This window comes from Pongo pygmaeus, chromosome 5, assembly GCF_028885625.2.
Source record: "Pongo pygmaeus isolate AG05252 chromosome 5, NHGRI_mPonPyg2-v2.0_pri, whole genome shotgun sequence".
NCBI lineage: Eukaryota > Metazoa > Chordata > Mammalia > Primates > Hominidae > Pongo > Pongo pygmaeus.
In genome coordinates, this window is record NC_072378.2 from 33,273,641 (window position 1) to 33,289,808 (window position 16,168).

The following is a 16,168-nucleotide window of genomic DNA, read 5'->3' on the forward strand; positions in this document are numbered from 1 at the left end:
AACTCCCTGCACTGTGTGTGCCCTTGTTAACACAGGCCCAGTTCTTTCATGGGAGGGGAGTTGGACTAGATGACCTTTAAAACCAATTCTAGCTCCAAGTTCAGCTTTTAAAACAACAAGACATTGAAGGGAGAAAACAATTCTTTGTGCAGCTTGGATTATGTATAACCCGAAAGTCCAGCTATCTCTCTCTTCCCTCCGTCCCCTCCGTCCCCTCCCTTCCTCTCTCTACATCTCTCTCCTTCTTTCTCCCACTCCACTTCTCTCCTCTCACCCTTTTTCTCCCTCTCTCTTACTCTCTTCCACTCCTTCTCTTTTTTTCCTCTCTTTCTCTCACATGTGCTCAAGTGCACACACACACACACACGCACTCCTTTTTTGGCAATCCATTATGTTTGACATTCCATTCTCCTCATGCAGCATCCATTCTCTTCTCCTCATCCTCCTACAATTGGTCCACCATTACCCTTCTTCCACCTTGCTTTCAAGTACCACTCATTCCCCTGTGTAAGAACTCCCCTTTCTACCTATAGTATTCTGACTTTCTGGATCCTAGGAGACCTACATATACTTTTCCCTATTCCTTACCTGGAAGGGGACAGCCTTTCCTATAAAACAAAAAACCTACAAAGTTAGGGCAGAGAAAAGCCTGTCCTAGAAAAGAAACTAGAAGCCGTCCCGTTAGCTAACTCTCTACTTCCTTTCTCTGGGATCCTGTCATTTTGATTCCCACAGCTGTGACTAGAACTAGACCCTTCAGATCTGCAGCTTCTCCTTTAAAACTGTCCAGATAGGCCTAGTGCAGTGGCTCACGCCTGTAATCCCAGCACTTTGGGAGTGTGAGGCAGGTGGATCACTTGAGGTCAGGAGATCGAGACCAGCCTGACCAACATGGTGAAACCCCATCCCTACTAAGAAAATACAAAATTAGCCAGGCATGGTGGTGCACGCCTGTAATCTCAGCTACTTGGGAGGCTGAGGCAGGAGAATCACTTGAACACGGGAGGCAGAAGTTGCAATAAGCCAAGATCACGCCATTGCACTCCAGCCTGGGCAACAAGAGCAAAACTCTGTCTTGAAAAAAAATTAATAAATAAAATAAAAATAATAAATAAAACTGCCAAGATATAGACAAGGCCCAAAGCCCCCCATTCCTAGACTAAACTAGAATTTCAAAAGGAATTTGCTTTGTCAAACAAACAAAAATAAAAACAAAAACAGTGAATAGAAAAAAATGAAAATGAAACATAAAAATGGTAAAATATAGAGATTAACTTCCTTCCACTGACTTCTTCTGTTAACACCTTCCAGAAGAGATGCTCTAATTCCAAAGATCCTTCTGAAGAAACCATGGAGGTGTTCCAAATCAACTCATTTCTTGGTTTCTTTTTCTTACCCACATTCTAGTATCTAGCTCTAATTCCAAAAACAATTCCACACCCTAGCTTTCTGTGTCCAGCAGGTGTCGCCCTTCATGGGACAACAAACCACCAGCCAGCGTCCTCTCTTCCTTAGGGTGGAGTCCATTCCCCCAAAGGGCTCTCCTTGGTCTTGGGGTAGAAGGGAATGGAACGGTGGCTCTGAAGAGATGTGTGCTCACCGACATGAGGGTCTTCAGAATAAAGTAATCTGCTACTTCCAGCTCAGGTAGACAAACATCCTACAGAAATCTGTTCTTTGTCCTTGGACAAGTCACTTAAATGTCTCTAAGCCTCACATCCTTTGTCTGTAACATAGAGGGAAACAATCTGTCCCTTGTGGGGTTATTGTGAGAAGAGAATGAGCTAAAAATATAAAGGTCTGAGACCAGTGCCTAAGACATAATCATCACTCAAGCTATGTTCCCTTCTGCATTCAGGGTATGGATGAAATAACTGTCTAGAACTCAATCTGGAGTTAAGCTCTGTCCCCTGAATCCTGAGGGGTATGAGGGGTCTGCCTTACGGTTCTGATGAGGATCAAAGCACCTGGTACAATGCCTGGCCAGAAAGTTGAATAATCGAAAATAGCTAATGTCACTATTGCAGGCTGGCTATGTGCTTGGCAGTGTTCTTAGCCATTTACAAGTATGAACTCATTTAATCCTCATAAGATCCTGTATGAGGTGAGTAAGCTGTTAATTCCCTTCCTTGCCCATACTCTGTGACTCCAACCCACCACAGTTGAATTTCTCCTTATGAATTATAAATCAGAAAACGGCCCCAAATTCTGTCATGTCTAAGTGGGAAAATGGAAGAAGGCATTGATTTCTCCCCGACTCAAGAAGTAGAGAATTAACCTCAGTCCCTGCTTTGCCCATATTCCTTCCCCAGGGCCCCAGGAAGAAGACATGGAAAAACAATATTTCCACAAAAGTTTATTTCTCTGAAACAATCACCAGTTGCTGTCCTCTATGGCACACTGAGGGCCCCAGGAGGGTCTTTAACTCCCTTCCTCAGATTATATTCATCCCAGAAATATAGCCTTGGACAATAATTTGGTTACAGCATAGTCCCAGGAATGAGGTCCCCCAAGTTGCTAAGTTTTACATAGGGGAGACTGGGAAATTCAAAGAATTGGATGGAGAAACCATAGGATCCAAGATAATGTCAGGGGGTTGAAGATGTTGGAGAGGCATGGTAGCATCACTGAATTTGAATCTCCTTCTCACTTGGAGTGGAAGTTGTAGGATTCTGCCTCTAGGAAATGTGCCGTCCTACAGAATAAATAAAAGGGAGATAATGAGGCTTCAACCCAACTTGCCCTCATCGTTTGTCACTGTAACCATCCATGCCTTAATACAGTGATATTGAAAACTCCAGGGCACCAACAACTAATACAAAGGAAACACCTTCAGCCTCCTCTCCACAGACATCCCACTTGGTAGAAGAGGAGGATGCTCCCTCCTGCTCTTAATCCTAGTAATGGCAGCTTAAATCATGCCCTTGGCTAGATCCTCATGGACACTCACCCATATAATAATCAAAATTAGTTGAACCCAACACTGACCCCTCTAACCCGCACCCCTACCAAAGGACAAGTAGGGAAATAGACCAACAGAGATGTTACCTTCTGGATAATTGGACCCAGGAAGAGGAGAGTAACCTAAGAGAGGAAGATACTTGATTATACCAGTCTTTGTGGATGAAAGTATCTAGCAGTATTCATAGCAAATGCGGTAGGAAGGAAAGAGTCAATCACAAACAGAAAGTAAGCAGAGAGTGGGACCAAGAGTGGGGATGGGAGTTCAGGGTGTCACTCACTAGAGTGGCCAGCTCTCCGCCAGCTGATCAAACCAAGAGAGAAGATGATGAGGCCCAGGCCCAGAGTCACTGCAGACACAGAAACCTTCAGGGTCTGCATGGGGGACAGCCCAGGTGCTGCAAAAAATAGAAACTTACTTGACCCAATTTCTGTTGCTCACCCCCAGGGCAATTCCATTTATTGCAGCCACCTCTCAGTGGGTTAAAAGGTCCTTTATCCCAGCTCCAAGGGTCTAGCTCACACCACCCACTCCCAAGGAAATGATCTTTCTCAAATCAAACCCTTGTCCCATGGACCTCTACTCCTAGAGTAAGCCTGGGGAACCCATCTCCCCAGAATTAGCATCCTGGCTTCCAGGTCCTCTCTAATACAGTGGGGCCTCTCAAGGCATCCTCTTTCCTTCCTTTACCCCAAAGGCACCCTTATCAGGATAAAGGGCTCCTCACTGTCCTCTCCATTGCCCCCACGGTGACAATGTTTGCTTCCTTACTTTCTCCAACTGAGCAGCTTCCTATTACACTGTCTTACCACATGTCTTAACCTCCAGTGGATCCATCCTGTGAGTTATCCTACTACTTGTGTACCTTCTACATCTAGATTTCCCGTGTGTCCTTTCAGAGTTTGTCTCCATCCCACTCCACAGCCCCTGCACTTCATTGGGCTGGTCCTGTTCTGAATCATGTCCCACTCAGATTCTTTTCCCATGATAAAATGAACACTCCATTACCAAAGGGAGGTTGTGCATGCTGTGAGGAGACGTTCCCAAGGAAAGTTGAAGTGAGCATGTGATTTCCACTCTCTTCTCTGTTCTCCATTCCCTTCCCAACTGCCCAGCAAGAAACAACACTTCCCACAAGGGGAAACAGGGTTACAGCAGCTGATCTGAGATCCTGTTCTCTGGCCCTTTGTAGACACCCTTCCTCTTCCTCATTTCTTCCTCTTTCTTTTCCAAGAATCCCCAAAGCTGTGTGCAACTTCTTACGATACCTTTAACTACTCCCAACACTGAGTTCAAACAGTGTTTGAACTGTAATTAATTCTTTATCCACTAGCCCCTGAGCATGCATGCTAAATGGTCTGCCAGCCATGGCTTTACTACTCCCGTACGCTTGGTAGAGCAGGCCAAATGCAATACTGCCCCACACCAAGAAAAGTCCCCCTTCTTCAACCTTCATCATTCCTTCAGCTCCCATCTGCTTCTGGCACCAGAATAGTTGAAATCTAAGGAGGCTAGAAAAGTGTATTGTAATTTGGGGTTCTGAAAATATGATTGCCAAATTTACATCCTCATTTCAAAGCAAGCACGCTCCCCTCCCACCCTCAAACATAGACGCAGCAACATCAACCACACCACCAGAGCAACAATAGCACAGACTAAATATTAAATTGGTGCAAAAGTAATTGTGGTTTTTGCCACTGAAAGTAATGGCAAAAACCGCAACTACTTTTGCACCAACCTAAATATTTCCATTTCTTTATCCCATTTCCCCATTCTGGTCCTAAGCCCCCCATAAGTTCCTCCAGACTCAGTCCCCATTTTCAGCACCTCGCTGTCTACCATGTACCATGTATCAATCCACATCTCATTTTCTCTGCTTTGACCCTAATTCCATCCATCTGCCATACACTTACTCCAGTCCCGAAGGATGGGCTCAGGAGCCCCAATGTGCTCTACCACACAGGTGTAAGTGTCCCCGTAAGAGGGGGTTAAGGCTAAATGGGAGAGGGTCTGGTATGTCCAGTCTCCATTGGGCTGGGCAGTCTTCTGGGCACTGCTGTGAGGGATGACAAGCTTCCCATTCTTCCTCCACGTGATGGTCACATCTGCTGGATAAAAGCCCCACACATAGCAGGCCAGCATCACAGGCTCCCTCGTGTTAAAAGGAGTGGTTTTGGCTACTTGCACAGATGGTGGCCCTGCATAGGAGAAACAAACATGTTTAGGGAGGAGGGTGACATTCTGGCTTCTTCCTCAACCTGGTTTCTTTCCTATCGCAACTCTTCATAGATTTTGCAACCCACTTTCCACCCCAGCCCCCCTGCCATGCTGCCCCTTGAAAGGGAACCGTTAGAATGTATTCCTGCGTTACTCTTTCTTCTCTCCCATTCCTTCGTTGCCCCTTTCTTTCTTTCCTCCTCCAGAATTATGTTTGATTACAATTAGTAAAAGCCAGATCTGAACTGCAAGCTGTTCTAGAAGTCGTTGTATTTATTTCAAGTACATAAACTGGAAAGTATTTGAAATAAGGAAGCTAAGAGTAATCCAGAGTTGTACATTGGGTTTTTTTAAGGTGGAAAAGGAATTTTTCTCCAAATCTTGTTTAATACGTTAATTTGCTAGTTAAAGCCTTTTCTCCTCACATAGTTTAAGGAAACAAGCCTAACTTAGGACTCACTCTTAAATTTGGAATGAACGTAGTCAAACTAATGAGATTGCTAATACTGCCATCTTTTACTAATTTACTCTCCTAGGTGATCCTCTTGCTTGCCTCTATCTTGACATTTTTCAAACACAATCTTAAATAAAAATCCAAGAAATTATGTTAAAATGCAGATTTCCTAGCCTGTATCCCCAGATACTTTCTTTCAACAGATCTGGAGTGGTACTAAAGGGCTTGCATCTTTAACAAGCACCTCCTCCAGGCAATTCTGAGAAAGGTGGTTCAGAAACCACCCTTGAGACACACTGTTCTGTACTGTGGAGATCTTCAAGTTTACTTTCACAAACTTCAAGCCATTGTCAATGCAAGAGTTTAAGGGTGAGAAAAAGCATGTGTCAGAATCCCCTAGGATTCCAAATATTCCCATGCCTGGGCCCACATCAGATCTAGAACATCAAAATCTGGGATAAGAAGGCAAGAACATCTTGGGTATGCATCCTGAGATGCCCCAGCCTCTGCATAAGCTCCCTGCATGGCTCCTCACGGTTCAAGCTTCACCTCCCCTTCTTTACTCCTGTTCCACTCACGTCAGCCACCTTGTTCCCCTTGAGGTTCAATCCTCCGTCTTTCTACATTTCAGATCCATACATTTTCTCTTATTTGCTGCTCAAATCTCAAACCCCTGGGCCACTGTGTGATCCTCCCTGGCCTGCCCTCCTAACTGCACTTCCTGGTAGCCCCTCTGCACCCCTCTCTCCTCACGTGTCCTGTTGGTCAGTGATCCCCAAAAGGGCTGGGTGTGTGTGGCACAATTCTGAAGCCCATTGCGCAAGCGCTGCATCAGGGTGTCTTGTTGGTTGAGGTAATGTGAGAGGACATTTGCCACGCCATTCAGCACCCCAAATTCGCAAGGGGCCATCTCATTCTCCTCTGGATCCCAGCAGGTCAGCAGATCCTTGTTGAAGGAGATGCAGTATGTGAAATCCTTTGGAGTCCCAGCATCATCCAACAGACAGGTGCTTTCCACGTGGGCCACGAAGCCACCTAGAGGAGCCAGGGAAGGGAGAACAGGTCAATGTCTTCTACTGGCCTGGCAATAAATAAATAAATAAATAATAAATATACACAAATAATAAATATATAAAACATACAGACATATATTTAGGAGCTCTGCATAGAGCTTTGTCTTTGACCCTGGTTCCTGACATAGAGTGCCTAATCGCTTAGAATTTCCTAGATAACAGGAGTGTCTTTTGTTCTAATGAGGTACTCTTGGTGGGCTCCTGGAGGAGGGGCTGGTCACCAGAAAGACCAAGTCATGATTAGAAGCCTGGAACTTTTGGTCCCATCCCCCATACTCCCTGAAGGGGAAGGGGCTGGAGACTGAGTTAATTAATAATCAGTCATGCCTATGTGATGAAGCCTCCATAAAAATCCTGGAACTATGGAGTTCAGAGACCTTCCCAGTTGGTAAACACATCCACATGCCAGGAGGTGTAGTACCCCAATTCTGTGGGGACAGAGCTCCTGTGATTGGGACCCTTCCAGACCTGATATGTCTTCATCTGTATGTTCATTTGTATCCTTTAAAATATCCTTTCTTAAAGGATGCAAAATTACGATCTAGTGTTCTATACCACTGTGGGATGACTATCATTAACAATAATACATTATATCATTTCAAATCGCTAGAAGAAGGACATGGAATGTTTCCAACACAAAGAAATGATAAATGAGATGATGATCTGATCTGATCACTGTACATTACATGTACTAAAACATCATTATCCACCCCATGAATATGTATAATTATTATTATCAATTAAAATAAAATATCCTTTGTAAAAAATCTACAATAATAAGTAAACTTTTCCTGAGTTCCATAAGCCACTTTAGCAAATTATCAACCCCAAGGAGAGGGTCATGGGAACCTCTGATTTGTAGGCAAGTTGGACAGAGGATGTGGGTAATTCGGGAACCTACTACTTGTGATTGGTGTCTGAAATAGAGGCGGTCTTATGCGACTGAGTCTTTAACCTTTGGTGTCTATGTTAACTCCAGTTAATGTCACAATGGAATTGAATTATAGGATATCCAGCTAATATAGGAGAATTGGTTGGTATTAGTAAAAAAATTAAAAAAAAAACCCACACAGTTGGTCAAAGAAGTGTTGAGTGTGAGCATATAGAAGAAAAAAAGTTGATTTTTCCTGTATTCAGCTGAGAACCTAAGCCTTGGTGACATCCAGCTAGTCTGGCACAGATTTCCTGCTCAGGGAACATCTACTGACCAAGCTCATACACTGAAGTTTCTGAAAGCCTGATTTGAGGGAGTCAGTAGAAGTAGTAGGTAAGTTTTTAGATCCAGTCTCCTCTTTATGCAAGACTAAGCACAGGGATAGGAGTAGCCCCCCGAGATTATTTGCATGTTTAAACACGACAATTTGCCCAGAACACAGACCTTCAGTAAGGCAAATTATTGAGAGAGAAAAAGGGTCAAGAGAAAGAGTCAGCCTTGTACTGTGCTGGATATATTAAATATTCACTTCGCACATATTTATGAAGCACTTGCTGCATGCAGGCACTGTGCTAGGAGCTGAGGAGGCAGCAATAAATAAGATGAACATTGTCCTTGCCTACATTCCAGCAGGGAATATACACTGCACAGATAATTATACAGATTAATTACATTAAAATTGCTGCAAAGGTAAAGTACAAAGTGCTATAGGAATGTATACCAGGGAGACAAACTATCTGGGGTGTCAAATGCAATTAAAAAACGGAACACCCTTACCCTGAAACAGGAGCAGGGGAAGCGAGAGTCCCCCGAAGAAGTGTCCTTACCTGCTCCTGTGCAGCCCAGGCTGAGCCCCAGCAGCAGCGGCAGGAATGTGATCATGCTCCGCTCTGTAAAGATGCCGGGAGTTCAGTCTCCTGGACCAGCTCTTCCAGGGTCCGTGGGTCCTCGCCTGTCCCAGAAGCCCCAGCCTGGGTAAATGATCTCCAGACACTGAGCAGAATACTATATTGCCTGGGTCCCTTGACCCCCAAAATGAGTGATTTGGGGATACCCAGCCCCTAGATATTAAAACTGTTCCTTCCAGCTCACGGGAGTCCAGTGTCCCAAACAGGGACAGATTGGCTAGGTAGGCGGGGACAGATGTAGAGACAAATCGCTGAGTGCTCAGCCTAGCATCATCAGTTACTAGGTAAACCTCATCCTGCCTTAGGCTTAGACAACAGGTCTCCTCATCGCTCTTAATTCTTTTTCTGCAGAACAACCAGTAGATTTTCCTAGATTACTGGAGAGAATAATCGCAATATTCCCAGGATGTATGCAGCCTGGGCTGCCCACTGGTTTAACTTTTTCTTCTCAATGCTCTCCCAAAAGACCAGGACCAGACAACCTCTCCTATTCCTTACAGGGAGGTTACCCAAGAAGATAATTACAAAAACCCCTGTCTGTCCTGAGATGAGAGGACCCAGAGTCCTTCTGGGGTAGGTGGCAGAAGCAGGGCTGCTGAGAAGGAAGGAGGCACAGACAGAGTACAGAATTGTCTGGTCTCAAAGCAAGACTGCAGAATAAGGGAAGCAGTGATCATAGAGATCACTGCTTGATCTATTCCTGATCATAGAGATCAGGAATAGGGGCCTGGAAAATCCCTCCATGGGCCTCCATTGTTGCTTCTGTTCTAGCCAGTCAAGCTTCATTTCCTCCTCAGTTACAATAGCTGCTTTCCGGAGCCAGTAAACCATATCCTCCTACACTCTGAGCAATCTCACGGGGTAGACCGCAGGTTAACACCCCTCAGACTCCTTGAAAAATAGCTGGTGACGGGTCAGTGCCCAGAGCTCACCTGGCTTCCGCCAAACTCTAAACACCTGTGTGTGTTTCCCCTACTATACCCTGTACCCTGGGGGCAGGTCCCTGCATTATGAAGCCACTAGGAAAATGAGATAAAGCTTTCCTACTTTTCTTCCCCTGAAAAGACAGATTTTGTTTTTTATTTTTTGAGAATACCAAGTAAGATTTTATTTTTTATTTATTTTTAATTATTTTAACCCTTGTTTTAGGTTCAAGAGTACACGTGCAGGTTTGTTATATAGGTAAATTGTGTGTCATGGGGATTTGGTGTACAAATTTATTTCATCACCCAGGTAATAAGTATGGTATCTGATAGGTAGTGTTTTGATCCTCTCCCTCCTCCCATCCTCCACCCTCAAGTAGGGCCCAGTGTCCATTATTCCCTTTTTTGTGTCCATGTGTACTCAATGTTTAGCTTCTCCTTATGAAAGTGAGAACATGCAGTATTTCATTTTCTGCTGCTCTGTTAGTTTGCCTAGGATAACAGCCCCCAGCTCCATCCATGATGCTGCAAAAGACATGATCTCGTCCTTTTTCGTCTGTGTAGTATTCCATGGTGTATATGTACCACATTTTCTTTATACAGTCTACTGTTGGTGGGCATTTAGGCTGATTCCATGCCTTGCTATTATGAATACTGCTGCAATGAACATTTATGTGCATGTGTCTTTATGGTAGAACAATTTATACTCCTTTGGGTATATGCCTAATAATGGGGTTGCTGGGACGAATGGTAGCTCTGTTTTAAGTTTCTTGAGAAATTGCCAAACTGCTTTCCTTAATGGCTGAACTAATTTATGTTCCCACCAGCAGTGTATGCGCCTTCCGTTTTCTCTGCAACCTCTCCAACATTTGTTATTTTTTGACTTTTTAATAATAGCCATTCTGACTGGTGTGAGATGGTATCTCATTATGATTTTGATTTGCATTTTCCTAATCATTAGTAATGTTGAACATTTTTTCATATGCTTATTGGTCACGTGTGTGTCTTGAAAAGGCAGATTTTATGTATTTGCATATTTATTTTTTTCACAGCTTTTTTTTTTGAAAGAGTCTCACTCTGTCGCCTAGGCTGGAGTACAGTGGAATAATCTCGGCTCACTGCAATCTCCGCCTCCTGGGTTCAATTGATTCTCATGCCTCAACCACCTGAGTAGCTGGGGTTACAGGCATGCGCTACCACTCCTGGTTAATTTTTGTAATTTTTTTTTTTTTTTTTTTTTGGTACAGACGGGGTTTCATCATGTTGGCCAGGCTGTTCTTGAACTCCTGACCTCAAGTGATCCACCCACCTCAGCCTCCTAAAGTGCTAGGATTACAGGCATGAGTCATCGTGCCTGGCCTGAAAAAGCAGATTTTAAACGGCAATTCATTCTTCTATCCCATTGTGAACTATACAGTTGATGGATTTTCCATCACTAACTTGAAATTCTAAATTGGCTTCCTTCTGTTCCCCAGTAGGTTTCAGGGCTGCCTCTTCACATCTTAGTTTCTGAGAACTCTTGGATTTTATTAAATAGTGAGCTAAACAAAAGAGGATGTGGAAGGGGCCCCTTGACACCACACTTACCTGCCCTCCCTCAAAGTCCCTGATCTCAGGAAAATCTAATACCTATGAAGAAAATGGGGAGAAAAAAATGCATACAAAGATTATTATCAAAAACGAAAGATTCGTTGTGTAACTAATTGAGATTAACTGAAGCTCTGCCATAGCTCCCAGCCACTGCCCCCACTCACTTGCTTATATACTCTAACTCTGCTAATGAACTGTCAAGTGTGTTGGAATGGGCAGAATATTGGGTGGGGAGTGCATAATCTGTAGAGCTTCTACAGATACAATGCTAGGTAGGTCCTTTCTATAATATCTCATCTCATCTTAAAAGACTTGTTGGCCGGGCGTGGTGGCTCACGCTTGTAATCCCAGCAATTTGGGAGGCTGAGGCAGGCATATCACCTGAGGTCAGGAGTTTGAGACCAGCCTGGCCAACATGGTGAAACCCCGTCTCTACAAAAAATACAAAAATTAGCTGGGCGTGGTGGCGCATGCCTGTAATCCCAGCTACTCTGGAGGCTGAGGCAGGAGAATCGCTTGAACCTGGGAGGTGGAGGTTGCAGTGAGCCGAGATCGTGCCACTGCACTCCAGCCTGGGTGACAGAATGAGACTGTCTCAAAAAAAAAAAACCAAAACTTGTTAATCGTCCTCATTTCCCAGGTTGGAAAACAGGTCCAAAGATTCACACCCAAGGTCTAAAGGCTGTAACTCCTCTTCTTATACAGCTGTTACACATGCATGTGTGTACACACACACACTCTCTTGAGCATGCCCACACACTCACTATATCCTGCAACTGGAATGGCTCAGATAAAGGGAGTTAGTGAGGCCTCTGCTGAGAAAGGGAGAAAGAGAAGAGTCACAATCCATAACCCAATTCACCCAAGTCTTATCTTTCCTGTCCTCAGAGTTCCTTCTGCTCTGATAACCACCGTCCCTTCCACTTTCTCTTTTGATAAGTTTCAAAACTGAATTTTCCCCCGCGCCCCCCGCCCCCACCCCATACATTTCCCCCTCACATTCCTCCCCATCCTGCCCAGGTAAGCTGTTAGCCTAACCTTACAGGAACCAAGTCCTGGGATCCTTTTCAATGTCTACAAAGCCTAGCCCTGGCAAGGGAGCACCGGCTGTGTGGTCCTGTGCCAGCACTGAACATGGCCCTAGCCAGTAACAGTGAGGCTGAATGTAGTTCCCTCTTACGTCTAGATCTCTGCTCCGGCAGTCAAAGGAGATGTGAAACCTGTGAGGCCACAACAGGAAATGGTAGGAGATTTCACTTCTCTATTCATTTGAACACTGAGGGAGCTTTTTTGGATAAAGAAGGACAGAAAACCCAGACACCTGTGCTCAGCAGTGTTTTCCTTCCTCTCCTCCTCCCAACTCTTCCATTTTTACAGATATAGCTCTGTCTTCCCACCTCCAGCCAATTCAAAATAACATTTCAATTGCTCTGTCCATTGTTGCTTATTTGTTAATTATTGATATAGCACTGGGACTGAAGAGGTATGGAGCCCCAACCAGGTTCCCACATGTTGCCTTTCTTTTACTGCCTCTACACAACCACCCAAAGAATGAGTCTTCTCCTTTCCCACCGCCTCTGCCCTTAGCCTGGCCACCACATGCCTGCAGTAAACTAGTCCCAGGGTTTGTGTGCAAAGCATTACCAGGAACATTCAGAGTGAGAAGACATGGATTCTGCCCCCATATCGCTTTGCTTGTAGGTCAATTGGAGAGTGAGAACAAACACTTTAAATAGTTTATATTAAAGCAAGTAAGCAATAAGAGAGCAATAAGGCCAGTGGTCTTAAAAGAGTAGAGAGAAATCACCATAGGCATGGTAGACAGGGAGTACTCTCAGTCGAGAGGGCCTGGAATGAGCCTTGAATACTGGGCTGGATTTGTGCTGGAGAGGAGGAAGGCAGTTGGCATTGTAGGTCTGGTGTATAGCTCCACAAGCTTGACAATGCTGTGAGGTGCCATCAGGGAGGAGGTGTCCTACGAGGAGCCTGGGTTAGCTAAAACAAAGACAAGCTACAATAACATCACTGGCACTGCACATTGGAGGAAGTCACAAACGTGATCTCTTGTTTTTTTCTGAGAGTATGGCCATAATAATAGATCTCTTCTAGGCACTTCCTAAAGTTGCTCCGTGTCATTTCTCAGGTTCTTGGGGCAGATGGTTTTAACTGAAGTCTCCATTTTATAAACACAAAATTGCTCAACCAGTTCATCATGCCTCATAAGACCACATTGGTGACTTCAGTGTCTTTTCAAAACTACACACACCTACATCCTGCCAAGATTATATTACTTGCCCAATCTGTCCAATCCCCACCCCACCCCTGCCATCTACCCCTTACCTCACCTCCGCCCACACACACACCCTCCCACCCTGTCAGGATTCACTGCTCTAGACTCTGACCTTTGGATTATAGTTTCTGTAGTCAGTTCACCATTCTTCCATCCTACAGCCAAATTACTTGAACTACTAGGGATAGTCTATCTGATTTGCCACAACTATTTTTCCTTTTTTAATTTTATTTTTTGCCACCACAACAATTGAAGAATGCTATCTTCATCTTACCCATGAGAAAATGGAGGCAGAGGGAGGTTAAGTGGTGCCTAGATTTACCCAGATACTAAGTAATAGAACCATTACTTGAACTCAGGATTTATTACTTTAAATCCTGTATTGCCAATAATCAATTGGAAGATAACTGAAAATTGCCTACTATTTATAATAACAATAAAAACCATAGCATATTTATGAATTAACATATCAAATATAAGAATTTTAAGAAAAAAGAAAACTTTATTGAACTGCACAAAGACCTGAGAGGTGTAGAGATATACCATATTCATGGATAGGCCATGCTAACATAATGACAACCTCTCCCCACATCTCTAACCTAAATGCTACCCCAGTTAAAGTAACAGGAGGATTTCAGGAGAATTTAACAAACTGATTATAGAATGTACATGGAAATAAAGTCCAAGAGTATATTAGAATATTTTGATAAAGAAAAGGAAAATAAATTTTTGGGGAAGGTGGTGAAGGAATGGAGACTAGTTCTACTAAATAGTAACACATATTAAAAAAACAAAATAATCAAACAATATGATACTGATTAGTAATGAGAGAAAAGCAAATTAAAACAACAAAATACCACTCTATACTCACCATGTTGCCAACATTTGAAAGTCAAATAATTACAAGTATTAGTGAGCATAAAGGGAAATGTGAACGATCTTGCTCTGTTGGTGGGAGTGTAAACTGTTTATGATCCCTGAATTATAGAAATTATAAACTAGTTGGGTGAAAAAATTAACATAGGAAATAAAGCGGCGTATCCCAATCCTTAGGTTGAGTGCTTTAAGTCTTGGAAGATTTCAATAAAGAGAAATTAGGGGCAGGTTCATGGAATAAGTTGAACTGGAGTTGGACCTATGGAGTGAGTTAAGACAGGAACAAGATGAGCAGAATAAAGAAGGCATTCCTGTGAGAGGAAAGAGCCTGGGCAAATGCCCTAAACCAAAAACAGATATAATACCTAAAGGAGGAGTGAGGAAAAAAGATTTATTCAAGAATAGCATTCCTGCTGGGAATAGTGAGTAATATTTTTTATTAGAAAAGGGGCACCAGACTAGAGAGGATACTGAGTGCTTCTAGAGTACTTAAGTAACAGTATCATAGAAGGTTTGATCAGAGAGCATCTAATCTAAGCCCATCATTTTACAGATGAGGACTTTGAGGCCCAGAGAGGGGAAGTGACTTGTCTAAAGTCACACAGCATAATAAAGCACTTTTAAGGCTTGCCTGACAGAAAATATCTAGATAAGTTGGAAAACAGAGAGACAGAGAAATTAGGAAGAACTAGAAAGCACCACATCTAGAATTAGCAACGTGAGAATAAAAAGAAAAACATCTAAAATGGAGAAAATACAATACTCGAAGCTAGTATTAAGGTATATTTCAGAAAAGAGAAAGAAGTCTACGAGGCAACTAAGTTCTCCTCTGAAGATCAAGACCAATAATGATAAGGTTAGGTTATTCAGCACATTTTCTATGTGCCAAACACTATTTTAAGCATTCTATAGATATTAACTTATTTAAGCTTCACAGCATGAGGATATGCTGCCTTATTTCCTATATTAATTTTTCACTCAACTAGTTCATAATTTCTGTAATTCGGGGATCATAAACAGTTTACATTCCCACCAACAGACCAAGATATTATAGTTCACATTTCCCTTTATCCTCGCTAATACTTATTTGACTTTCAAATGTTGGCAACATGGTGGGTGTAGAGTGGTAAGGTGGACACCATTGTTATCATCATCCTTTTACAGAAAATGATACCAAAGCATAAGTTAAGTAACTTGCCTAAGGGCTCACAGCTAAACGCTGACAGTTACGATTGAATCCCTAGCAGTCAGGTTCCAGAGCCCATGCTTCTTAACCAGTACACATGATGCTGTTAGAAATGAGATGGTTCAGAGACAGTGCCAACTTCTCTTAGGGAGAATTTAATATTTTCTTTTAGATTAGACTCTAGTACAATGTCAAGAACAGAAACTCCCTCACCCAATAATTGCCCTCTCAACTTTATTGCCACCCTATCATCCAAAGCAACTCCCAGACCCTAAGGAATGCAAGAAAGAAAGCATATGCAAAGCAATTTACCACCAGTGGTCATGTGCTGCCACCTTTCATTATCTTCCCAGAACAGCACCTGTGCAGTTCTCCTTGGACAGTTCACTCAGGCCAAGAAACAGATTGTCAGGAAAGACATGTGAATTCTTTGCCCTTCCAGGCTGTTTTCACTTCATGTTAGGGGCTTCATGATACTGTTTTCCCAGAACTGACATGACTGATTGGAATAGCACCTGGGGGCTTATTCTTCCCATCCCTAAGCTTCTGTTTCCCAGTTACGGTGAGGGTTGAAGGGAGTTATATGTTTCTCAGGGCAGCCTATATGAAACATAAACATTTTCACAAACAGTAAAATACACACACACACACACACACACACAAGCAGCTTCCTTAATCATTTTGTAAGCAGATTATTAGAAAATAACTCTGCCTTCGTTTCTCACATATTTTGCGCAAACCAATAGAAGGAAAAA

The 16,168-nt window shown here is 43.2% G+C and overlaps 1 protein-coding gene across 2 annotated transcripts; it reads right to left on the minus strand.

Moving 5' to 3' along the window:
• Positions 1–2,343: 2,343 nt before the first annotated feature.
• LOC129039609 (HLA class II histocompatibility antigen, DM beta chain) lies at positions 2,344–8,794 on the minus strand. Of its 2 annotated transcripts, XM_054493568.2 has the most exons (6): positions 8,468–8,790; positions 6,387–6,668; positions 4,876–5,160; positions 3,243–3,359; positions 3,049–3,084; positions 2,344–2,695 (listed from the first exon to the last, which is right to left on the minus strand). In XM_054493568.2, exons 1-6 carry the CDS (start codon positions 8,520–8,522, stop codon positions 2,679–2,681), a joined length of 792 nt encoding a protein of 263 aa, XP_054349543.2. In that variant the 5' UTR covers positions 8,523–8,790; the 3' UTR covers positions 2,344–2,678. The 2 variants fall into 2 exon arrangements, with proteins under 2 accessions (XP_054349543.2, XP_063522157.1); XM_063666087.1 differs by lacking the exon at positions 3,049–3,084 and having other exon boundaries at positions 8,468–8,794.
• Between the last annotated feature and the right edge of the window lie 7,374 nt (positions 8,795–16,168).

Bases quoted from the DNA above. Each gene is read 5' to 3' on its own strand.
- LOC129039609 (XM_054493568.2), bottom strand. From the start codon at position 8,522: ATGATCACATTCCTGCCGCTGCTGCTGGGGCTCAGCCTGGGCTGCACA. The intron at 6,669-8,467 runs GTAAGGACACTT...TGGCTCCTCTAG, and splicing joins CCTGGGCTGCACAGGAGCAG to GTGGCTTCGTGGCCCACGTG. The intron at 3,360-4,875 runs GTAAGTGTATGG...TATTTTTTGCAG, and splicing joins GCCCATCCTTCGGGACTGGA to CACCTGGGCTGTCCCCCATG.